Here is a 24,213-nt window from a genome sequence, read left to right as displayed (position 1 = left end):
TTAACAAATGGATAAATCGTTACACAATTTCAAACTGTCGTGATGTATCAAGATGTTTTTTCTGTTATTAAAGCTTTGAATGTGTTTCAAACGTCTTGTGTCCGAACGTCCCAAATGTCCGCCATTTTTCCACATCAACAGCTTATTTTGAATGAAAACATGACACGATGGAAAATTTGTAATACATTTTCTTCTTACATTTATGTGAGGAAACGACAGCACAAGTTTCACATTTGTATATTTAAATTTGAGATTTTTTCCCGTTCGCCGGCCGCGTCGAGCCTCGTCGTCGGCAAATACAAGCGTTTCGACTGTACCCATATCGACTTTGATACGTAAAACTGTATCGACACATTGTTTCAGCCACCGAACGGCAAGTTTTTTAACAGAATTCTTAGTATTTTTTAACGTCTGAGTGGCACGTTTCCAGCTGCTGGTTCACGCCGTTCGTCGTGGACAAATAAAAACGAGGGAAATCAACGTGTTTCCCAAGATGTCGCGCATCGTTTCGAGTTGATTTTAAGCCTTCGTGAATCGATGGGAGTCGTTAAGTCGCGTTTTTTCAATTTAGCGTCACGAAGGGGCTGGCGTTCGTCTGGATTCCGTGGACGATTGACTATTTTTGAGAACGACATCCACTGAAAACTTACGGCGTCTGTTGTCGGCCGAAGACGTTCAGCTTGTTCCGCGTGGACGGCGGTAATAAAGAAAAACCACATGTAGAAACATCCGCTTTTTGACAGTTAACTGCGCCATGCCCAATTTGAACAGTCTTGGAAAAAGAAACTTAAAACTATTAGCAGCGATTCAAAGCTTTTACTCACTTTCCAGACGCAAAGTAAACGTACGTACTTCACGTTTTAGGTATCTATACTTTTTTAAACAGTGGATACTTTCTACTTTTACTTAAAAATCTGGACTTCTCGCACGTTTGAACTGGACCGGAAAGTAGACGGTACTTTTCATTTGGTCCGAGAAAAGGCATACGCACGAAATTCACGGCACAAATCGAGAAAACGCCTCGATTCGACCTTTGCTCACCTTCTTGACCGCCACGATTCTGTACGGCGCTCGCTACGCCCGGCACGTAAAGGGGTTCTCTGCACGGAACACATTTATAAACGTGGATTTTTGCGCGTGATATTTTACCACCTCCGCGTTTCCCCCATCGACGTGAAGGCGCGGCAGGTGCAACAGCTACACCTGGAATAAATGAGTCTTGGAATTAGATCGCCTTGTTTGAATTTACAGCGTCCCGCGACAATGTGGATGAAACGATTAAAGTCCATATGGGTTTGTCTAATTATGACTGGTGTTGAAGAACCTGTGGTAAATATATATCAGTTTAACGCAGTTTGTGAAGAAAGTTTGAAAAATAAGAGTTTAAAATGACAGGAAGTGGAGCTGAATCCCTCTGTGATGTCATCAGCGTGCGACACAGAGACAGTTTAAACCATGGTTGGACTAAATAAAGGTGTTTTATGGTCTTATTGTGTCAGAGCAGAACTGTTGTGTCATTTATGTGGAGTTTGGCTCTTGTTTAGTCTGGTTGCTATGGTAACAGCTGTGGAATCACCTGTCATATTTGTGCTCACCTCCAACCAGGAAGTAAAATTATAAACTTTACAGTCAAACTGGGGACAAACGGGCAGAATGTTGAGTCAAATCTAGATAGATATATACTCAAAATATACCGTATTTTCCGTACAATAAGGCGCACTTAAAAGCCTTAAATTCTCTCAAAAAATTACAGTGTACTTCATAATCCAGTGCGCCTTATATATGGATGACCGGAAATTCTGGTTGTGCTCACCGACCTCGAAGAGATTTTGTGTGGTCCACGTTTGGTCTCGCCTAATGCGCCTTATAGTGCGGAAACTACGGTAATCGTGTTCAGTGCGTTTTTAGTCACGTGTGTAGTTTAAACCGTCACATGGACTTCTTTGGGAGTAGATTGGACCGTTTTCGACGTGAACGAGGAAAAAGACGAGTTTAGCTTGTAGTGTCTTGCCTTACTAGCCTCCGTTAGCGCGCTAGCTCTCGTTAGCTTCGCCGCGACGACAAAGCTAGCTTCCGGAGGTTGCGAAAAGTTTCTGGCAACGCGTTTGGAAAGCAAGGGCCGCTCGTCAACCGTTTCGGGGGGTTTTTAAGTTCAGTTCGTCACATTATTTAACGCAAAGCACGTCCGTCGAAAGTGCGCTAAAGGGACGTTTTGAGTGTCTGGAAAATGGCTTGCGCTTCGTCCCGCTTACGTTGTTTCCCCCCTCCCGTGTTCTAAAACTGAACGTAAACTCTGCTTCTCAATATGGAAGCGTCTGGTGAGAAATGCACAACAGAATACACAGGAAAAAAAAACATTCACAGAAGAAAAGCGTCGAAATCAACGTTCTGGATCGAGGTGCAGAAGTGTCAATCATAATTCTGCTTTCCCCCCGCTCAAAATTTAAAAATCATCATTAAATATAAAACACTCATTCAAATCCATATTTTCCATTTACAAAGTCTTACAAGTCTTTTTTCTGTTTTCAGCACCAAAATCTTCTTTTATCCCCCGGTTTGTCGTTTTGCGGCCCACTTCCTGTCGGCGAAATGCGACAGGCGCTTCTTAAATCCGCGGGGGCGAAAAACTCGTCCGCGCAACTTTTTTTTTTTCTTCAAGAGTCTCGCGCTCGTCCAGTGTTCGAATCCGTCGCGTCGTGGGCGTTTTCCTATGCGACTGTGGTGGAGTTCTGTCCGCGGATCGCACACCACGCCATGAACACGTCTCTGCGGAAAAACAAGCGGACATTAAAGGGGACGCGTTATGCAAAAAAAACATCACCTTTAACGATGTTGTGTTTGATCATTTATTCACTCAAAAAATTGTGTTTTGATTGATTGCTGCGGTTTTGAGTTCATTCCGTTTTTGTCCTGCAACTGAGAAAATGACCGTCTTCACCTGCCCCCTAGACCCGCCCATTATTACACTATTATTATTATTGGAAAAACCTCGATTGACACGTGGAGTTTTAACATGTCACGTAGCCACTAGTTGAACATAAAAATGCAGTAATGACAAATCTGCCGTTTATGAAGATGAAATGTAAGGCGGGGCTTATCACAACTAAGGGGCGGGGCTTCTCAGAACAACGTTTTTGTTCTGAAGCAGTTTCGGATGAATATTATTTCTGGAAAAAAAAAGCGCAATATTTGTCATTCCGTTTCGTCCTGCAACTGAGACTCGAGTGATAAGAAAATGACCGTCTTCACCTACCCCCTAGCCCCGCCCACATCCCTGTGCTTCGTTGTGATTATTAGAAAAACCTCAAAATGACACGTGAAGTTTTAACATGTCACGTAGCCACTTTTTGAACATAAAAACGTGGCAATGACAAATCTGCTGTTTGTTACGATGAAATGTAAGGCGGGGCGGGGCTTATTACTACTAAGGGGCGGGGCTTCTCAGAACAAACAAGAAGTCAAAACTCGTTCTGGAAAGATGCTTCTGAACTGAATATCTAAGACGTTCAGAAGGCGTTGGGAAAGTGAGCGATGCTTGTAAGGCTGTGAGGAGTTTAACAAGAATGACTTCTGTTTTTCACGTCTCGAAACGGTCAAAATCGGGTGCAGCGCCTTTAAGCTAACGCTAACCACGAGCGCTTCGGTTAGATTCGACTCGAGCAGATGCAGTTCTATCCTCCATCTTAACTTGAATACAAATCGACTCATCCGTCAAGAGCGCGTGGTGTTTTGTCCTGGCCGGCGCTGCTGCCCGTCACAAACCCCCCCCGTCGCCATAGCGCCCCCCCCCCCGAGGCCAACATACCTGCAGTGCGTGGCCACACACTCGTTGCTGCAGTATTCCCGGTCCCAGTCTTTGCTCTCCACGGCTCGGTTGGTGCAGCCGGCTCGCGCGCAGATGCTGGGGCCGACTGCAGAGGGCGCCGCGGGGCCGGGCGCCACGTTTACCTCCACCTCCATCTGAGAAACGCACAGTTCAGACACACAAGACAGTTCAGTTCTCACGGGTCGAGGCCGCGCGGCCGTTCAGAGCGCTGCGATTTCATAGACTTGGGTTACGTTGTTAACTCTTCAGCGGCTCCTCAGGGTTTATAAAGCCGCTCGCGTGGATTAGACACAAACATGTTCAGTAATACATGAGATTCAAAGAGAAATGGACAGTCAAATGCAGACGGAATGTTCCACAGCATTAAACGTATCCGTCTCCATGGAGACGTCAGAATCAGGTTTTATCGTCAGTGTCGAGAAACTTGGAAATGATTTTGATCTTTGATGCGACATAAAACATTAAATGAATAATAATATAATATGAACTAGGACAGGTTTAATGTTGTGGAACATCTCAGCACGGCGGACGCTCCCGCAGAGAAGTTCCGTATTGCACCTTTAAAGTCGGTCGTTTCCACTGGTCCAAACGTAACAGAGCTTTTCTTTGTGAATAAAATCTAAATAGTTGTAGTGATTTATACTTTTTAAATCGTGAGGCCGATCCGTTTGTGATTTTTTTTAATCACTGACGATGGCGATAAAAAAATTTCTGATTCTGAAAACTGAAAATTGTTGAAAAGGGCGTGTCCAACTTCTCTCTTATCCAATCGTCTGGTTGTGCGGTTAAGCTCCTCCTCGGCTTTATTGAACCAGTGGAAACTGTCTAACTCGGATGCCCTTCCTCTTACCCCTTCTTCCGCCTCGGCTCCGTCCTCCGCCTTGGTTACCACGGCGCCGCTCGCTCCCACCTCCAGCATCATCGGCTCCTCCCTCTTCACCACGACGATCGCCTGCTGCTGCTGCGGCGGCACCACTTTGATCTGCAGCGGCGGCGGGGCTTTGGCGGTCGTGGCCCCCGCGCCGCGCGGCTTGGCCTGCAGGGGGGGCGGAGTCTGCGCGTGGACCATCTGCTGCAGCCGCGGAGGGGGCGGGGCACTGAGCGGCGGCGGCTGGCGCGTCGACGGGGCCGGCGTGGCGGTGACCGACACGCCACCGGAGGGCAGCGGCGTGGATTTGATGATGATTTTGGTGACTGGACAGAAGTATAAGTACAAGTACTCGATTACATCTCTGAAGACCCAAAAGTACTTTTATACTTTTACAACAGAACAAGATCATTTTAAATTCCACATTTACTCTTCACTTGCCTAAAGCGTCCTAAACATTCAAAGTGATACATTTATAAACACTTCTCACAACTTTCAGAGGCAACAAGTGAGTCACGCCGAAGCTAACAAATATTAGCATGCTAGCAGAGCACTTCCTGTTTTGTGAGGAATAAAATACTGTTTAATTAGAAGCAGCGTGGCCAAACATATTTTTACCATATTATGTTAAAAAAAAACACTCGGGTGCAGGGGTACAGCCCATTTAACATGCATTTACTTTTGATGGAATTGTAGTTTTTAGGTTGCCTGACCCGCCAGCCCCGCCCACATTCTGTTCAAACGCAGAAGGGTCTGGAACCCGAGTCGGACCATAATCTCTTCCAGGCGGAGGTTTAAACGAGTCACACTGAGATACGGAAGTAGCTTTTCACCCGTGTTCCAAAACATTCAAGATGGCCGACCCGGCTCGAGAGCGAGTGTTTACATCTGTTCTCCTTTCTGTTTTTAACAATCAGGAAAGTATCAAATCCTTAAAAACAGAGCAAAAAAACGCTTAAGGCATTTCTATTGAAAAAGGAGGTTTTTGCCACTCTTTCAACTGGATTTGGAAAGAGTTTAATCCATCGACGCGGAACACGCCTTGTTGACATGGGCTACGTAATATCCGGTTAAGCGTGGCGCGTTTTTTGCGTCGCTTCTGGGTTTATGTGATTGGTTCTGTCTCTACTCTCTAAACTCCGCCCTCGAAATTGAAATCCAGCGGTCGAGCCCCAGAACCACACACAGTTTTGATTAGTCTAACAAAACATGCTGGGAACGGCTGGTCAGGCAAGTTTTTAGGCACTATTACTGTTACTTCAGAACTACATTGTACTGTGTAACAATACTTGACTCCTCCCACTATCAGTCACAAATGTTAAAGATTCGTCGGTTCGAGTGAGTTATAAATCAGACGTTAAGTGCTGTACATGGAAGTAACTAAACGCATGTAATGAAAAGGCAGTACTTCATCAGGTCAAACTGCCCATTTTAAGTGAGAAAAGTAGAAAACACTGATTATTAACAAAGTATTCAGTATACAGGTACACTGCAGTTATTAGGGGCGGGGCCGTCCTGACCTGTGGGCGGGGGCGACGGCGGCGAGGATGGCGGCGAGTCGGGCGGCAGCGGCGTGGGTTTGATGGCGCCGGTCCGCGAGCGCGTCGTGACCTGCGGCAGGTCCACGATGATGTTGGAGGCGCAGATGTTGGTGATGGTGTTCTCCTCGGGGTTGTACTGTTGGGAGCGGGTGGTGCGTGCGGCCGCGGCGACGGGAGGCGGAGGCGGAGGCGGAGGCGGAGGGGACGGAGACGTGTCCATGACCTCGATGGGCGTCGTGCTCAGCAGATTGGACCTGTACTCGGACAAGGCTTTAAGATACTCCTTCTTGGCGATTTCATTCTTCCTTTTGTAAACCTGTGAAGGACACGGACCAGGGGAAATATACATCATATTTATTTATGTGAACATGTTATGCATATTAAAGGACACATTCTGCATGACTTGTATCGTTATTGGCCTTTAAACGTGCTCGAGTAGAACTGTAACCAACGACTACTCAGAACAGCACCAAAAAACATCACACTCAGGCTGCCCCAAATAAATTGTCTGTTTGCTGTAACCAGACCGACCATTTTTCAAGTGGGTAGGTAAGTTTTTTGTTTTTTTTAACTTTGAAGGCACAAAAAAGATCCAAAATTAAATGTATATTTGGTGTAACCCTACCAATTTTTTTCAAGTGGGTAGGAAGGAAGGTAATTTTTTTTTATTTTTTTTTACTTTAAAGCATAAAAAAATTCCAAATTTGTATATAGAATTTAATTAAGAATTAAGTGAAAACTATTAAATTAAGTTAATATTATAATTTATCAAAAGAGATGCTACCGTAAATGTACAAAACAAAAAAATTAATAAGTCCACCCAATAAACTATTTTTGTACAGGACAAATGATTTTATTTTTTGGCAATTTTCATGTCGTAGAATCGTCGACGTCTTGGTCATTATTATGACAAATTCTGCATATTTCAGCAACTGTCAAATCCCGTTTTTTCTATTCTGCCAGTGACACGCAGTGACCTCCAGGGGTCAGGCTTCAACAAACAATGACTTGAACGTTTTCCGCTCGTGTTAAGTTTCATTTCTTTTTCGGCTTCGTAATATTTTTAGCGAGTTCCAGTGATACAAAATTATTCAACAAAGCACTTTTTTGAAAAAAATGGTCGGTGAGTCGGCAAAATATAAGAAAAATAAAAGAATTTGGCATAATTTTGACAAAATGCTGATATATTTTTTTCAGTCGGCTATAATTTTGACGGCTCGGTCGGGTTAAGGCAAACAGAAATATTATTTTGCTCTGCCTGATGTCTATTCTTTTAGGCCAAAAAAAAAAAAAAGTGTGTTTCCGGTAACCCGACTGACCTGAATTTCAAAATAAAACGAACCCGACCTTAAACATTTTATTGCATATTTACTGGCCGTAAGTTCGAGAATGTCAAATTGTGATAGAGAATCTAAATGCTGCGGGAAGAAAATAATCCGTGGCGATTGTAAGATACGAAAATCTGCACTTTTGATAGGTTTCGTTTTACCTACGGGCGCATAGATGATCTATGTTTGCGCAGATGCTCACATTTGATCGGGGTGCAGACCGGCTGCCGTGGCGACAGGGGCAACAGCGGTGGAGATATTTTGCGTAACGGTCGAATAGTGCTCACATCACGTTACACTCTGCTGTCGTCTGCTCATGGCTCTTTTCCTGTGGTTGGACTAGTTTAGATGTAGAGAACTATTCTATCCAATATCTGCACCAATAAGGTTACTGCAAGCGCTCACTTCTGATAAATGAAAACTGTCTGCAAAACCTGTGCCAGGATTTTAAAATAAAATAAAAAAAATAAAAAAATACCTGAAACACACTATTTATTTGATTTGGCCTTATTATTTCTCCTCTCACATCCTTTATCCCTTTATATTCACTTTTCCTTCTCTCTTTTACAAAAAAATAAAAGTATATATTGTAGACTCCCTGTCACCTGGTGCTGAAACTAAAAATCAAAATCAAAGACAAACACAAATGTGGGAAAGTGCAAAGCGAGTGTGTTTGTGAGGCTCAGTGGAACTCAGAGGAACAGTTCCAGCTGCGACTGTGACGAGCTCCAAAACTCTAAACTTGACATAACGAGCGTCTTTTAAGGCTCAAATCATCAAAATCATGAAACCGTTTTCTTCTCCAGACGAGCAAAGTTTAGCCACGAGTACAAACGCCGTCTTTGTGTCCGTTTGTCGCGTGACCGTGGTCTTTGTGGATGAACAAACCTGCTTCTGCTCCTCCCCCAGACTGTCCCACATGGACGCCACGATCTTGGACACCTCCCCGAAGGTGGCGTTGGGGTTCTGGCCCTTGATGGCGGCCTGCGTGTCCCTGAAGAACAGCGCGTAGGCCGACACGGGCTTCTGCGGCTCGTTGGGATCCTTCTTCTTCTTGCCCTTCTTGCCGGGGCCTCCCTTCCGCCCCGGCGCCGCGGAAACGGCGGCGGCGGCGTATCCGGCGTCGGACAGGGACGGGTCGAGTGAGATGACGCCCGGGGAAACGGCGAGGGAGACCGGCGACTCCACCAGCACGCTCTGAGGAGAGAGGGGGGCGGAGTCAGAGGGTTTGTCACCGGACGGACGTCGTTTTGGCGACTCTGGAGGTCACGGGTCGCCACGGAAACGCAGTTAAAACCACGCTTTGGAACGCTCTCAGTGGAGATCAAGGACGTCACAATATCGAATGTTTGTGTTACAATTATTGTGGGATAAACATCACGATTTAACGATTGTTGTGACAGAAATCTTAAATTTTCTGTCGTTCTCGTGACATTCTGACGTGACGTTCTCCTCCAGTTTGTGACCGACTTTACTCAAATTACCTCTCTGAAAGACAAAATAAAGTTAAATGTGACTAAAACAGCCGGATAAATAAAGTTCTTTACATTTAAATATATATTTTTGTGCCGTTTATTGAACAAATACTTAATTTAGCTTTTAAAATGGTCACAATTGTTATTTTCTGATTTTAACAATGATATTTTGCCCTGAATAATCATCATAGACAAATTGAATGTCATACTGTGGAATATTACGGCCAAAAGAACATTTCCATGGAAACGAGCAGGAGGCGTCCCCTTCAGACATAAACACCAAAGCAATGGAAGGAGTACTTTTACGGACTACGACAGAGTCTGAGGACTACGAAACGTCTGAGGAATAAAGTCTGGCGGTAATGCAACACTCGGATGCCAACCGCCATAAAACAACAACAACAGAATCAAAGAATTCAAACAAACATGTGATTTTTTCCCCATCAACTTTTGGAGTAATAAAGACGTAAAAAAAACTGCATTATTTAAAAATAAAAAAGCTAATTTGAAGTATTTACGTTTTCTTGAAGCTTAATTTAATTCTTGCACAAACGTCGTGAACCGGCCTCTCGGAAATACAACCACCAGGAGGCGCTGTTCAAAACGTGCATTATTGTTCAAACAAACATGAGCTGCAATGTGGACAGTTTGGGCCCATATTTTCTACACGTTGCTATGGTTATGTTTAAACACTTGGGTTTTCTGCGAGATAAACTTATTCTAAAATAAGGATAATTCATTAAATGTGTAGATCCAGTTAGAACACATCATTCTTTTAATAACCTACATTATTCTTAACGATAAATGCATAAAATAATCAAACAAAAGTAAGACAAAGTAAAAGTACTGTCATGTCACTACATTCATGATGATGTACGCTCTTTGACGGGTCACCGCGGTCGCCATGACGACCTTCACTCTCACCCTGAAGTCGTCCATGTCGTCGTCGTGCAGCGAGCTCGTGGGCGACGCCGCGGCGGAGAGCGAGTGGTCCTCCGTCGCCCGCGGCAACATGGGCCCGCCCCCGAGCCCAAGGCCCAGGTGCGCGCTCAGCTCTGACTGGTCGATGGTGGTCAGCTGACTGGAGCCGAGCAGACCCACGTCGATGGTGACCGGAGACGAGCTGCCGAACTGAGAGCTCATGGAGTGACCCAGGTCCTGAGGACCACCAGAGGGAATATTAATGTGTATATACATATATATATATTATATATATATATATATATTATTATATACTCTTCATCTTACGACAGAATCATAATATCATAAAAGTGGCACAAATATATAGTGAAGGTCTGGACTTTGGTTCATGGTTAATATTGAAACAGAAGCAAAATGTCCCTCCCCCATCTCCCCCTCCATCATCTCTCCCTCCATCATCTCCCCCTCCATCATCTCTCCCTCCCCCATCTCCCCCTCCCCCATCTCCCCCTCCATCATCTCTCCCTCCATCATCTCTCCCTCCATCATCTCCCCCTCCATCATCTCCCCCTCCATCATCTCCCCCTCCATCATCTCTCCCTCCATCATCTCTCCCTCCATCATCTCCCCCTCCATCATCTCTCCCTCCATCATCTCTCCCTCCATCATCTCTCCCTCCATCATCTCCCCCTCCATCATCTCCCCCTCCATCATCTCTCCCTCCATCATCTCCCCCTCCATCATCTCTCCCTCCCCCATCTCCCCCTCCATCATCTCCCCCTCCATCATCTCTCCCTCCATCATCTCCCCCTCCATCATCTCCCCCTCCATCATCTCCCCCTCCATCATCTCTCCCTCCATCATCTCTCCCTCCATCATCTCTCCCTCCATCATCTCTCCCTCCATCATCTCTCCCTCCATCATCTCTCCCTCCATCATCTCTCCCTCCATCATCTCCCCCTCCATCATCTCCCCCTCCATCATCTCCCCCTCCATCATCTCCCCCTCCATCATCTCTCCCTCCCCCATCTCCCCCTCCATCATCTCCCCCTCCATCATCTCTCCCTCCATCATCTCCCCCTCCATCATCTCCCCCTCCATCATCTCTCCCTCCATCATCTCTCCCTCCATCATCTCTCCCTCCATCATCTCTCCCTCCCCCATCTCCCCCTCCATCATCTCTCCCTCCATCATCTCTCCCTCCATCATCTCCCCCTCCATCATCTCCCCCTCCATCATCTCTCCCTCCATCATCTCTCCCTCCATCATCTCCCCCTCCATCATCTCCCCCTCCATCATCTCTCCCTCCATCATCTCCCCCTCCATCATCTCTCCCTCCATCATCTCCCCCTCCATCATCTCCCCCTCCATCATCTCTCCCTCCATCATCTCTCCCTCCATCATCTCCCCCTCCATCATCTCTCCCTCCATCATCTCCCCCTCCATCATCTCCCCCTCCATCATCTCTCCCTCCATCATCTCTCCCTCCATCATCTCTCCCTCCATCATCTCCCCCTCCATCATCTCTCCCTCCATCATCTCTCCCTCCATCATCTCTCCCTCCATCATCTCCCCCTCCATCATCTCTCCCTCCATCATCTCCCCCTCCATCATCTCTCCCTCCATCATCTCTCCCTCCATCATCTCCCCCTCCATCATCTCTCCCTCCATCATCTCTCCCTCCATCATCTCTCCCTCCATCATCTCCCCCTCCATCATCTCCCCCTCCATCATCTCCCCCTCCATCATCTCTCCCTCCATCATCTCCCCCTCCATCATCTCCCCCTCCATCATCTCCCCCTCCATCATCTCTCCCTCCATCATCTCCCCCTCCATCATCTCTCCCTCCATCATCTCTCCCTCCATCATCTCTCCCTCCATCATCTCTCCCTCCATCATCTCCCCCTCCATCATCTCTCCCTCCATCATCTCCCCCTCCATCATCTCCCCCTCCATCATCTCTCCCTCCATCATCTCTCCCTCCATCATCTCCCCCTCCATCATCTCTCCCTCCATCATCTCCCCCTCCATCATCTCCCCCTCCATCATCTCCCCCTCCATCATCTCCCCCTCCATCATCTCTCCCTCCATCATCTCTCCCTCCATCATCTCTCCCTCCATCATCTCTCTATCCATCATCTCTCCCTCCCCGCTCTCCCCCCCTCACCATGCCGAGCGAGCCCCCCAGCAGGGTGCTCCCGGCCGCCTGGTTCATCACGGCCAGGTTGAGGTGCTCGAGTCCCTGCGACGAGCCGTAGGTGGAGGCGAAGGACGGGTCGTCGCCCTCCACCACGGCGTTCTCCGGGACCACCACGCCATCGGAGGGCCCCGGGTCGCTCAGCCCCCCGAAGTGAGAGACCACGTCGGACACGGACAGCGCCGAGTCCGGGTCCAGGGAGATGGGCGGGATCTCGAACTCCTCATCGCCCAAACTCGGAGTGTGGAAGGTCTGCGGACGAGAAGAGGCACGCGTGTGATGACATGTCTCCATGGAGATGCTACAGGTCAGATCTGTGGAGAGGCCGCGCAGCTCACAGCAGGATTGATTCAGCAAACGATTATTATAGTATTATTTCTACAGTACGCCGAGATTCTTTCAATACATTTTAACAAAATAAAGGTTGAAATGTGATGACTGAAAGTATTTTATGAATCAAGTGTTGACATTATTGTAATAAATCTAAGATTGTTGTTTGTTTTTGACATTTTCATTTAATAACGCCTCAGTCTGTTATAACAAGTATTTTCCTGTGCGTTTTTTAGTCCAGAAAACGATGATCAAAATACGACTGCTATTTGTCAATTAATGAATAAAAACTGATCTGATTGAATAAATGCAAAATAGGGCATTAACATCTCCATGGAGACGAGCAGACACCTGACATATGACACACTGTAAATATAACAGTTTTCACGTCTAAAGCCTCGCGTGCACTGGGGCCGGCGTCAAACACTGAAACATCGATACACTGCGATACTAAATTGGGCGATACAGTATCGATATTGTGGGCAATTACTGTGTCGATATATCGCACTTTTGATGTAAATGATTTTGCGATTGAGCAAAACGCTGTGTTTCGTGTCGTGTTCGTGCAACTTGTGGCTCGACAAAGAAATCCTGTTAAAATGTATGTGAAATATGATATATCGCAATTTAATGTGCTTTAAATATGGATTTGAGCGCGCTAGGCTTTCATTGAGCATTTGCCACTGAACTGAACTGATAAGGGCTGTTCACTTCAGACCTTTTCTGTGTTTCTAACCATGACGAGGGAAAACATTACGTAAACCAATCGTACGAGGCATTATACGTCTCCAAAAAGCCGGGTGTCCACACTTTCATTCATGCTCCGGACGCATCCGGCCGTCTTTTGCGTCGTTTGGTCCGTATGAGATTCGTCTGCTCGCGGCGTACGGATGCGTAGCTACGTGTGCCGACCACCGGGGGCAGTAGTGAGCGCAGCGTAACATTTTAACGCTCTAAAAAGCGACTAGAAGAAGCTGCAAAACAAACAAACTCTCTTCGCGCCTCGTTTTCTTGGCTCTTTTCCCGACAAATACGATCTAAAAAAAAACCTGCACTTTTTCTTCCGTTTTGTTCAATTCGCAAACCGACTCGGCGCGCTCTCTGGTGGTCATTCCCCCCCCCCAACAAGCTAATCGATTAATCGCAACTAATCTTTATGTTCCGTCAACTAATTCAGTAATCAAATAATGGTTGACTGGTCAAAAAAAAGCAGAGAAAAAGTAGTTTTAAGTCATAAATGGATGAATCTGGAGCATAAATGAGCCTTTCGTCCAGCACGGTGAGAACACTCGAGTCGCGAGCGCACTTTCCCGCGACGGACGCATCGTGAATCCCCTCATTTTGTCTCGAACGCGGGTTTATGCTCAAATCACACTTTTTTTCCCACCTATTCTTAAATCTTATAAGACAAAGAAATCAACCGTAGCGTGGACACCGGGCTTTGAGGAAAGAGCTTGAATTTCACGTTCACGGTGAGCGGGGGCCTCATTTATAAAGCTTTGCGCCAAAAACGTGCCCGAAACTCGCCAATTTCTCGTCTTTGTCTTCTCCCTCGGAAAAGCCCCGGCAAGTTCTTCAAACGGACCGCGAATCTGGAAGACGTGGGAAAGTCTGACCATTTTTTTTTGTACGCGCGCTTTATAAATGAGGCCCCCGGTAGCGCTCAGCGGGCCCCGGGATTAGTGTGATTAGTCTGAGAGTTTAAAATGGTAAAAACAAAAGATGTAGAAATGGTTCATACTCCACCAGAGGGTCCAGCGAGGCCGAAGAGGTCTATGGTTTTAGTGGCGCACTAAAACCAAGATGTGAGTCAAGTCAGTACAAGCACAATTCACGTTAATTCAAGACAAACAAACAAACAGCGTGGCCCCGTTATCAAACACAGCCACGGCCTATTCTGGATCTACACAGTAAATTATAAACCCTTTAAAAGCTCGTAAACGTGCTAAATTCCTGACTGGAGGCAAAAGTGAAGAGGAACATAGTGTGATTTCAAAATAAAAGCTGGTCAAAACACATTTAGAATTAGATTAGGAAGAAGATTTTACTGCATTCGTTTATTCATTAAGAGGCTATGACAGATTTTTTGTGCTTTCAATGAAGGTAAAATCGGGAGTTTTACGTTTTTCTGGACAAAAACTTAAAGAAATATCAACCCGCAATTATTATTATTTTTTTTCATTTTTTATATAAAGATTAATTATAGACTTTATCAAAATGGTGCTTTCCGTTTTTTTATTTCCCGATGTTGTGATGAAACCCAAACAGACAAACATTAATAACCCGAAACTGTTGCTTATTTTTGGGTTACTTAAAACCATTTGCGTTCAGATGAAGAGTCAGTTAATTGTTGAAAATGTGTTCGTGCTCTACTTCATTTTGCCTCCAAACCTGAATCTTGCTTAACATTTTAATGACAGAATTTAACAAACCAAAAACATCCTAAAGGAACTACAAAAAATGAAAAGATTCACATTTCTGATGGACTGAAAAAACACACAGACACAGACACAGACGGACGGACGGACGGACACACACAGCAGAATTCATTAGAGTGAACGCTGCAGAGAAACCACGGACAAAGCGGCTCGGGTCCAAATACAGCCACGTCTCCGATTACACGGCGAGGGTACAGAGGGTACAGAGGGGGTACATTGGGTGCAGAGGGCGCAGGCGGGTGCAGAGAGGCTAGGAGAAGGTGACTCCGAGGGTGCAGAGGGTTCAGAGGGTACACAGGGTTCAGAGGGTACACAGGGTTCAGAGGGTGCAGAGGGTTCAGAGGGTACAGAGGAGGGTACAGAAGGTACACAGAGGGTAGGAGAAGGTGAACCAGAGGGGGACGGTGCAGCTGGAGAATGAACTGCTACAAACCGCCAGCGATAATGCTGAAGACACACTTTATTATTGTCAATTTAAGCAACAGTATCACGTCAATCGGACAGAAAAGTGTTGAAACGAGTCTTTGAACGAGTCTTTAAACGCATTTTTAAACGTGTATTTAAACGTGTAAAGCCTGGACTCACTTTAAAATCATTTGCCAGATTTAGGATTATTGAACAGAAACACGGGAAAACGCCAAATGGACAATGCCTTCTGAGCATCCTGAATATTTACCACAATTGTTTGCTTTACGCACTCTGGGACCAGTAAAGTCCCAGTGACGCTAACAGCTAGCATGCTAACAGCACACTTCCTGCGCTCTGTAATTAGATGTAAAGATCACGAAAGAGACAAATCTTAACCTGAATAAATTATTTTAATACATCCGTCCTGGGTAAAAACAGATGTTACTTAACGAGGGGAAAGTCTCGTCGCTAAAACCGCTAATGCTATAAAAGCGATTGATTTGTGTAAAATATCCCGTGTTCTTGTTGACCTGAAAATGTCTTTTTAGTCTTATTTTCTCTGGAGGTTGGCCCGATGTTCACCAACACAACCAGGAGAAGGATCGCGTCGTACGGCGGCGCTTCTGGAATAACGTGAATTCATCCAGTTTTAGCGTCAAAGATGAAAAAGTGAGGAAAACAAAGAGTAGATCCTCACGCGTGTCGGCGTTTGTGCTACAGAAAACGCGACACTACTTCCCGTCTCATCTTTAGAACACTTTGTACTCTTTGATCTGGACAGGAAACGGCCGATGCTAGCCGCGTTAGCTTTGTTAGCCGACAACTCTAAACGCCGAGGTCTTTACACTCAAACCTCTTGTGGCGTTCCGGCCTTTAGCTTTGATTTCATCACGTGGCACTGCGTTATGGACACATACAGGAGACAGTTTGGATCTCGTCTTAAATCTTGTTGACAAAAAACTGCGCAGAAATATAGCAGCCGACAAAGTGCCAAGACGGGGTTAAAAGGTTAAAGCGTCCGCGCACGACATTAACGTGTGAAGGGCGCCGCACCTCTGAAGACGACAAGAACGGATGTCCCGGCCCGGATATGGTCAGGTAGTTGTCACTGCCGCCGGGAAACTGGAAAACAAGCAGAAATCAAAAGGTCAAGGGGTGAAAAGGGGGTCGTTTGGCAAAAAAACAGTTCACATTCAGTTCAGAGTTTACGTCGAACATTTGGAAGACGACCAGAACATGCATCGTTCGGAAGACTTTTTAAAAAAATCGTACGACTCGTAACTAGAGCGACGGCCTCAGGATCGAAGTAAAGGTAAAAAACGATTCGAGTTCAAAGACAATAAACGCTTTTACACCATGAAGTTGTCGACGATCGGATGCAAACGTTGGTATTGACAAGAGATCGGACTCATTTGAGCACGTATCAATACTAATACATCTTTCTTTCACAGTTTTAGAATGATATATTTAATACAAATAAAAATAAAACGGGAAAAGGCCAAAATTATTGAATGTAAAAAAACTAGAGCGCATCATCGCCTCGTTTGAATCGTTGGTTATTGAAATCTGTATTGGGCATCGAGTCGACGTCTTCAGTCTGAAAGTTGAGTATTGTCACCGTTTTTTTAATCACCCATAATGCACAGGGAGAGTTTGGAAAACGCAGTAGCGATATTTAATTTTTAAGAGGAATAATCTCTTGAGCGTGTTTCGTTTGTAAAATCTCACTTTATTCATTTCCTTTACGTGGAAATGAAAAAGTGGCTCATTTACCGAGTCATTGATTAAACGATTACCGTATTTCCCGCACTATAAGGCCCTTAAATTAAGCGAGAGAGAAAACGTGTACCACACAAAATCGCTTCGAGGTCAGTAAAGCACAACCAGATTTCATCTATGTAAAAAGCGCAGTTTGAGAACATTAAAGGCTTTTACGTGCGCCTTATAGTGGAGAAAGTACGGTATATGTTTAGAATGCGAAACGCCTGTAATTATCGGATGTGTGTTCAATTTGAGCCGGATGAAGTGAAGATGACGCAGCTCGAGGTCGTCATGACAGAATACATTGTTTTTTTTTTTAATCGAAAATGCCAAAACGACACGTGTTCGCTGTCATTTTGATGCAATTCCCGCTTTGTGCGAGTCATAAAACGTCTTCTCTCAGCACGGGCGCGTTCTCGAGTCCGTTTATTGTCCAGAGAACGTTGATTAGATCTCTAAGTTAGTGGACAAAGTATCTCGATAATCGATTCGTTGCGATGAATCGATTCACTTGTTGCAGCCCCACACCGCACGCAATGACTGCATTTGAACAGAATAATAAATGCGACAAATTTAGAAGCAAAATGAGGTCTTTTTAGCTCAATCTATAGTTTAAAAAAATAGACTTAAACGTAAGTAGCTACTGTATTTTCTGGACTATAAGTCGCACTGGACTAGAAGTCGCACCAGCCAAAAAATGCATAATAGAGAAGAAAAAAACATATATAAGTTGCACTGGAGTACTGCAGTTGTCAGTGTGAAAATAACATAATATCACATATAAGTCGGACCGTAGTATAAGTACAAAAATGTGCAACTTATAGTCCGGAAAATATGGTAGTAGTTTTTGTCATATTTAACGTCTGTTTTTTAAAGTCGGTCTCAAAGTGGAGGACCACGAGAATAACAGAACATTTAAGATTTCACTGTTTCAACAATGATCGTGAATAATCGTTAAATCGTGAAGTTTTTTTTTTTATCAAAACAATCGAAAGTCTAAAATGTGAAATTTTCCAGTTTTTTCTGGAAAAATACTCACAATAGTCACACTTCACCGCAAAATAATATTTCTTGCGAAGCTCAAACACAATTCCAAAGCCAGACATTTGTATTTTCCCCCACGCTGCCTTAGAAAAACAAATCCCCTGACGTCTCTACGCGTATTTTGTGTCAGTTAATCGTTGAAAATGTGTCGTGTTCTACTTCCTGTCGCCTCCAGTCCACACTTCGGACTCTTTAACGGCTCTAGAATCGTCACATTCATCCATTCCTTCACACGCGGCTCAGAAGTCACCTTGCTGTCCGTGTCAAATCCATTAAACGCGTGCGGGTCCAGAAACTCGGCGTCGTTTTGACTCGTTCCGTCCGTGAGATCGGAGTAAAAATTCAAATCCATGGCTTATTATTATTATTAGTCAAAAAAACAAAAAAATGGATCACGGTCTCAAGCGTAAAATCCGCCCCGTGTCGCTTGTTTTCGTGCTGTTTGGGCAGATGTGAGACAGAAAAAAACACATGTGAAGGCAAAAAAACAAACAAACAAAATGATTACAAACAAAAAAAAATTACAAAAAAAATATATATCTCCACCGCGCGCTCGGCCCCGCGCGTGACGAGGCGCGCGCTAAACGGGAAACGTCGCCGTCCCGCAGAACGTAAAATATCTCGTTGACATGTGACGCGTTTGGCGGCGTCGCTGGTCAGACAACCGGGCTATTCTCGCTGCGGTTTTAGCTTTGACGCAAGGCTGCAGCTCCGAGGCGCCTGTCGCGGCGGAACGGCGTCATCCGGAGCGACGGCGGCGCGGTTTGAAAACGTGCGGAAAATGACGGCGCGGTTAAAGCGGTGTCCCCGCGCGGGCTCTGCGGCGGCTCGGAGGGGAGGGGAAGCCGGGTTCTGGTCCGTCTGCTCCGGTCGGTTCACGCCGCTCGGTTGAACCGGACACACACGGGGAAAATGACGCGCGTGAAGCGTGAGCACAAACCCCGAGAGGAAACGCAAACGAGCACGACTTCAAAATAAAACTAAGGGGAAATGTCCGGAATATAGTTCTATCTGTTAAAATATATACATTTGGCCCGTTCAAAAGTATAAAACATTCAAGTCAAAATCATATAATATAAAAACTAATTCTAGGACCCATAGTGCCGCACCACATTTAACACAATACTGTAGACCCTTTACATGTTTGTGAACAAAAGCCTTGTAAATTGGATGAAAGCAAAAGTGCAGTCTAATATAATTTAATAGAATGTTTTTTTTTTAACCCTGAGACAAGCTGGCCCCTGTCCAGGGTGTGCCCCGCCTAAGGCCCAAAGTCACTGTGATAGGCTCCAGTCACCCGCGACTCCTAACGGAAACAAGCTGTAGAAAATGAATAAATAAAATATTTTTTTTAATTGATTTCATTGGAGAAAAAGGCTCGTGTGAGTGAGCTCAACGCTGCTGTAAACACATTAACATTGGATATAGTATTTGTTCATGTAGGAAAATATGATAGATAGTATTTATGATGAAGGCCAAATCATGAATTTTAGGTTTTACTGGACATATCCTCACAGAAAATAAGTAAATAAATAAATATTTTACATTTCATCTACAAAATAAATTTGGTACTTTACCAAAAATTATACATAAAAAAAATTTAAATGTTGAAGCTAGAAAGTAAAATTCTTTCCCACCCTGACATTTTTACTATAAAAACTAAATCTATAATCATAAAGACTTTATATTGTTAGTCTTTATTTGTTTATATATTATAGTTTACTGTCTATATTTTCTTAACCAATACATTGCATCGCTTGATGATTGTGACAGGATCAAAGTGAGGGCAACATGTCACTATTTATTTGGATTAATATATGGAGTATATTATGTTTCTCAACCAATTTAAGTGTTTAAAAAGCTGGAAAATATATTTTAGAATTTTACTTTGAAAATATGCTTGTTCCTTCTTCGTTCCTCTTTCTTTCCTTCTTTCTCCACAAAAGGAAAATAAATAAATAAATGAATGCAAGCCTCGTCTGGAGAAATTTACAATTTAAGGCATGATTTAGTAGATTCATAAAACTACACTTCTAATCATGTTTGAAACTCGCACTTCTGGCTTGATTAGATTACCGAATTAATCAGTTCTGGAATAAATTAAATTAACACATTTGTCAGTAGTTACAGTTAGTAAGTTCTACAACTGCTTTTAGCTTTAAAACGTTAGTCAAAAAAAGCAGAAGTATGCCTTTTACTGCTTTGAATAATGTCTATATTTTACGCATATAATGAAATAAAAAGCAACTTGTACTTTAATGATTAAAGTAAGGAGATATTGAAAAGGAAACAGGTCAGGTAGTTAATCCGCCAGTCACAGGCCATTGTTGATGTGAGATCGTTGTTTTAAATGAGTATTTTGACACGTAAAAACCTGAGTGTTTGTCTTCATTTGTGGCGAGGCTGTCACTAACTATTCTTACCTCCATGTTCACCGCCAAATCTGATTAAATTAGTGTTTTTATTCCACTTTTTGAACTGAACTTCGTCCAGAAATGATTTCCCCCAAAACATCGGACCGTCGCACCGGCTTCCTGAAACGCGTAACGCGGAAGTGGCGTCATCACGTACGGCTCGCTATCAAAATAAAAGTGCATGTAAACAAAGATGGCGGACGTCCGAAGCTAATGAAGCTAAGTTTGTTCCAAACAGCCCGAAGCGGAGCCTCATGTTTGAGAGAGCGCAGAAAAACATGTCACAAGTGAAGGTTAAAGAGGAGCCGGAGCTGTGGGAGCCCGAGGAAGAACCTGTGGGGCCGGGATACCTTAAAGAGGAGCCAGAGCCGGACATCAAACTGGAGCCACAGGAGTTTCCTTTTCACATGGCCACGGTCAAAAGTGAAGAGGATGAAGACAAGTCCTCTGTGCTTCATCAGAGACACACTGAGGAGGCCACAGGGGAACCTAATGGGTGTGAGTGTGGAGCAGAAGCAGGCTGCAGCGCAGATCCACTCACACAGTTCCACTCAGAGAGTGAGGAGCACACGGACTGCTCTGAAGACACAGACCACTCAGGAGATTATCATCCAGACCAGGCTCCGGCAAAGAGAAGCTACGCCATGATTCCTCTTCATACATCTGTGAAAGACGAGACACCACACGACTGTCCAGAGTGTGGGAAGAAGTTGAAAAGCAGGCAAGGTCTAACCAGACACATGAGCGTTCACTCTGGAGAGAAGCAACATGCCTGTCCAGAGTGTGGGAAGAAGGTAGCAAGAAAGTCAGATTTAAAACAACACATACTTATTCACTCGGGCGAGAAGCCACACAAATGTCAAGAGTGTGGCAAGAAGTCGACGACAAAATCGGGTTTAAAACGACACATGCTTGTTCACTCGGGAGAGAAACCACACACATGTCAAGAGTGCGGGAAGAAGTCGGCAACAAAATCGGATTTAAATCGACACATGCTCAAACACACCGGGGAGAAGCCGCACAAGTGTCCGGAGTGTGAGAAAACCTTTCAGCAGAAGTCACATCTACAGGAGCACAAGTTGAGTCACACCGGAGAGAAGCCGCACGACTGTCCAGAGTGTGGGAAGAAGTTTCAAAGCAGGCAAGGTCTAACCAGACACATGATCGTTCACTCTGGAGAGAAGCAACATGCCTGTCCAGAGTGTGGCAAGAAGGTAGCAAGAAAATCTGAGTTAAAACAACACATGTTAAAACACACTGGAGAGAATATACATACATTTCCAGAGTGTGGGAATAACTTGAAAAGAAAATCAGAATCAAACGTAAACATGTTAATACAGACGGGAGAGAAGCCACACGGGTGTCCAGAGTGTGGGAAGAAGTTTCATAAAAAGCACCTTCTAAAGAAACACATGATTGTTCACTCCGGAGAGAAGCTGTACAAATGTCCAGAGTGTGGGAAGAAGTTAGCGAGAAAATCTGCTTTAACCGTCCACATGTCTATACACACGGGAGAGAAGCCACACGGGTGTCCAGAGTGCGGGAAGAAGTTGACGACGAAATGGGATTTAAAACGACACGTGTTGAGTCACGCTGGAGAGAAGCCACACGGGTGTCCAGAGTGCGGGAAGAAGCTGAAAAGAGCAGCGGGATTAAGCCAACACATGTTAAGACACACGGGAGACAGGCCACACAAATGTTCCGTTTGTGAGAAATGCTATTTGGAAAGAAACACGCTCAGAAGTCATCTAATGACGAAACATCACATGTGCACAGTCTGTGGGCTCTGTTTCCCGGACGACGTGAGTCTGAAGGAGCATCTGAAGACTTGCATCGAAGGGACCGTGGAGCGGTTCATCCTGAAGTCGCACCGCTGCACCGACTGTGGGAAGAGTTTTCCAAGTGGGTCCAGATTACAGACGCACATGTTGGCTCACGCTGAGGAACGGCCGTACAAATGCTCCGTTTGTGAGAAGAAGTTTAAGTTGAAGTCCTATTTAAATTTCCACATGTCCTTGCACTCGGGAGTGAAGCCTTACAGCTGCGCAGAGTGCGGGAAGAGGTTCGCCAAGAAGCACGGCGTACAATTACACATGTCGGTTCACGCCAAAGATAAGCCTCACAAATGTTCAAACTGCCACAAATGTTTCAGTAGAAAATCCTCTCTCGATCGACATCGTTGTGAGGAAAAGGTTTGAAAAGATGTTAAGAAAAGACACGGCAGACGACTAGAACAAGTCTTGGATTTAAATGTAGCAATTTTAATCTTATTGTGTAGTTTACTTATGCAAGTGTACGAAAAAAATGTATTTTAAGTGTTTAATTATGTGAGCAGAGCCAGGTTTATGTTTCTGGCTGCATTTTGTGGACATATTTGATACAAAACAACCGTACGGAGGACATGAATCGCCACAGTTAAATATGTAATAACTCGTACGATTCGTTATAATCTTGTCACGACTGGACATTGAGAATTAGCCCCGGATGAAATGTTATAGTGCGACATGAGCTCATGAAACGTGCTTGTCCCTGTCAAATAAACACATACATAAAAGTGTAAAGTTTGTGTTTTAGGTGCTACTTTAGGGCTGATTTGAAGTTACAATGTCCCAGAGAAAACCAAAGTTGATTTAATTAAATAATTAGAACTCTTCAGGTGCAGATTGGACGGATTATAGATTGTTTCTAGGTCAAAGTTTTTATGAAGTGACCAAAAAACCGAAAATATAGTTGTAAAAAGGCACATCGAAACGTGTTTATCGCACCCGTCCAGTTTCTGAATAATATAAGATGAAGATCCGAAAAGTCATGTCAAGGAGACTCGTTTACTCGTGTTGTAATTGAGAATGTAGAGTTTCCTTTATAGATGTTTGTTCAGGTGGTTATTGTTGCTTTTTGTAGTTTGTATGAATGTAAATGTGCATTCTTGACCATTAACATCAAATAAATAAGACAAATGGGTTGATGAAAAAACCCGACAATAAACTATGACATAGTATTAAAACTAAATCAATTAAAATGACATAAATAAAAAGGAAACAAAACAAAGATTAATGAAAAATAAATACATCAAAGCCGTTTATTTTGTCTTTTACCACCAAAACGTTATTACTAGAAGAATTCAGTGAAACTACCAAGTGTTTCCTAACTTTGACACGGTTCTGTTCAAAGTGACATTCTGCTCAGACAATTGCCCCCTCTGCTGGCTGAACGGGGGACTGATCTCTTGGTCAGACACTTCCTGGCTCACAGACCTCACATGAATGATTCTGTCTGAGGAGATGGTCCCTAATACAGGCGTACCACAGGGGTGTGTGTCGTCGCCTGTTCTGTTCTCTGTACATTAATGCTTTTAAACTAGACAGTAACGTGAAGCTTATTAAATATTATAACGATATTTTGCTTTTTGATGAGAATGTGAGCTGGAACTAAAGCTATGTCTCAGGTGCAAAAGGTTAAACAATCAAGACCAAAGGGTGCCCAAACCTTTTTTCACCAAGTGCTGCATTTTAACTGTCAATTTTAATGCAAAATGTGTGTACATAGTAAGCCTATTTTTATTCAATAGTAGATTTAAATAGTTCATTTTAAATCGGTTGTTTTATCATCGTTCCTTGTTTTATGTTGCACTGTATCTATGTTTGTGAATTCTGGTCATTGAC

At 44.3% G+C, this 24,213-nt stretch overlaps 2 protein-coding genes across 7 annotated transcripts; one reads left to right on the top strand and one right to left on the bottom strand.

Annotated features, from left to right (window-relative positions):
* Nucleotides 1–2,414: 2,414 nt before the first annotated feature.
* Nucleotides 2,415–20,674, bottom strand: tox4b (TOX high mobility group box family member 4 b). Of its 6 annotated transcripts, none has more exons than XM_072458808.1 (10): nucleotides 18,388–18,513; nucleotides 16,386–16,454; nucleotides 14,228–14,278; nucleotides 12,127–12,408; nucleotides 9,963–10,196; nucleotides 8,452–8,760; nucleotides 6,215–6,551; nucleotides 4,677–5,020; nucleotides 3,806–3,960; nucleotides 2,417–2,766 (listed from the first exon to the last, which is right to left on the bottom strand). In XM_072458808.1, the coding sequence occupies exons 1-10, from the start codon at nucleotides 18,487–18,489 to the stop codon at nucleotides 2,709–2,711; spliced, it is 1,941 nt and encodes a 646-aa protein (XP_072314909.1). In that variant the 5' UTR covers nucleotides 18,490–18,513; the 3' UTR covers nucleotides 2,417–2,708. The 6 variants fall into 6 exon arrangements, with proteins under 6 accessions (XP_072314910.1, XP_072314909.1, XP_072314912.1 ...); XM_072458810.1 differs by lacking the exon at nucleotides 18,388–18,513 and adding an exon at nucleotides 20,561–20,672 and having other exon boundaries at nucleotides 2,420–2,766; XM_072458809.1 differs by lacking the exon at nucleotides 14,228–14,278 and having other exon boundaries at nucleotides 2,415–2,766.
* Nucleotides 20,675–20,728: 54 nt separating this feature from the next.
* On the top strand, nucleotides 20,729–22,871 carry LOC140371633 (uncharacterized). Its single transcript, XM_072458807.1, has one exon. The coding sequence runs from the start codon at nucleotides 20,806–20,808 to the stop codon at nucleotides 22,747–22,749; it is 1,944 nt and encodes a 647-aa protein (XP_072314908.1). The 5' UTR covers nucleotides 20,729–20,805; the 3' UTR covers nucleotides 22,750–22,871.
* Nucleotides 22,872–24,213: the final 1,342 nt, after the last annotated feature.

Source organism: Eucyclogobius newberryi, unplaced genomic scaffold (genome assembly GCF_026437365.1).
Source record: "Eucyclogobius newberryi isolate DKJ021-1_F unplaced genomic scaffold, fEucNew1.0.hap1 SCAF_22, whole genome shotgun sequence".
Classification (NCBI taxonomy): Eukaryota; Metazoa; Chordata; class Actinopteri; order Gobiiformes; family Gobiidae; genus Eucyclogobius; species Eucyclogobius newberryi.
Note: the sequence above shows the minus strand (reverse complement) of the source record. Positions and strands in the feature narration are given on the sequence as shown.

Coding starts and splice junctions, on each gene's coding strand:
- tox4b (XM_072458808.1), bottom strand. CDS start 18,489: ATGGATTTGAATTTTTACTCCGATCTCACGGACGGAACGAGTCAAAAC. Junction 5,021..6,214: donor GCCGTCGCCCCCGCCCACAG/GTCAGGACGGCC, acceptor ACTTCTGTCCAG/TCACCAAAATCATCATCAAA. Junction 2,767..3,805: donor TGTGTGGCCACGCACTGCAG/GTATGTTGGCCT, acceptor GTTTTTCCGCAG/AGACGTGTTCATGGCGTGGT.
- LOC140371633 (XM_072458807.1), top strand. CDS start 20,806: ATGTTTGAGAGAGCGCAGAAAAACATGTCACAAGTGAAGGTTAAAGAG.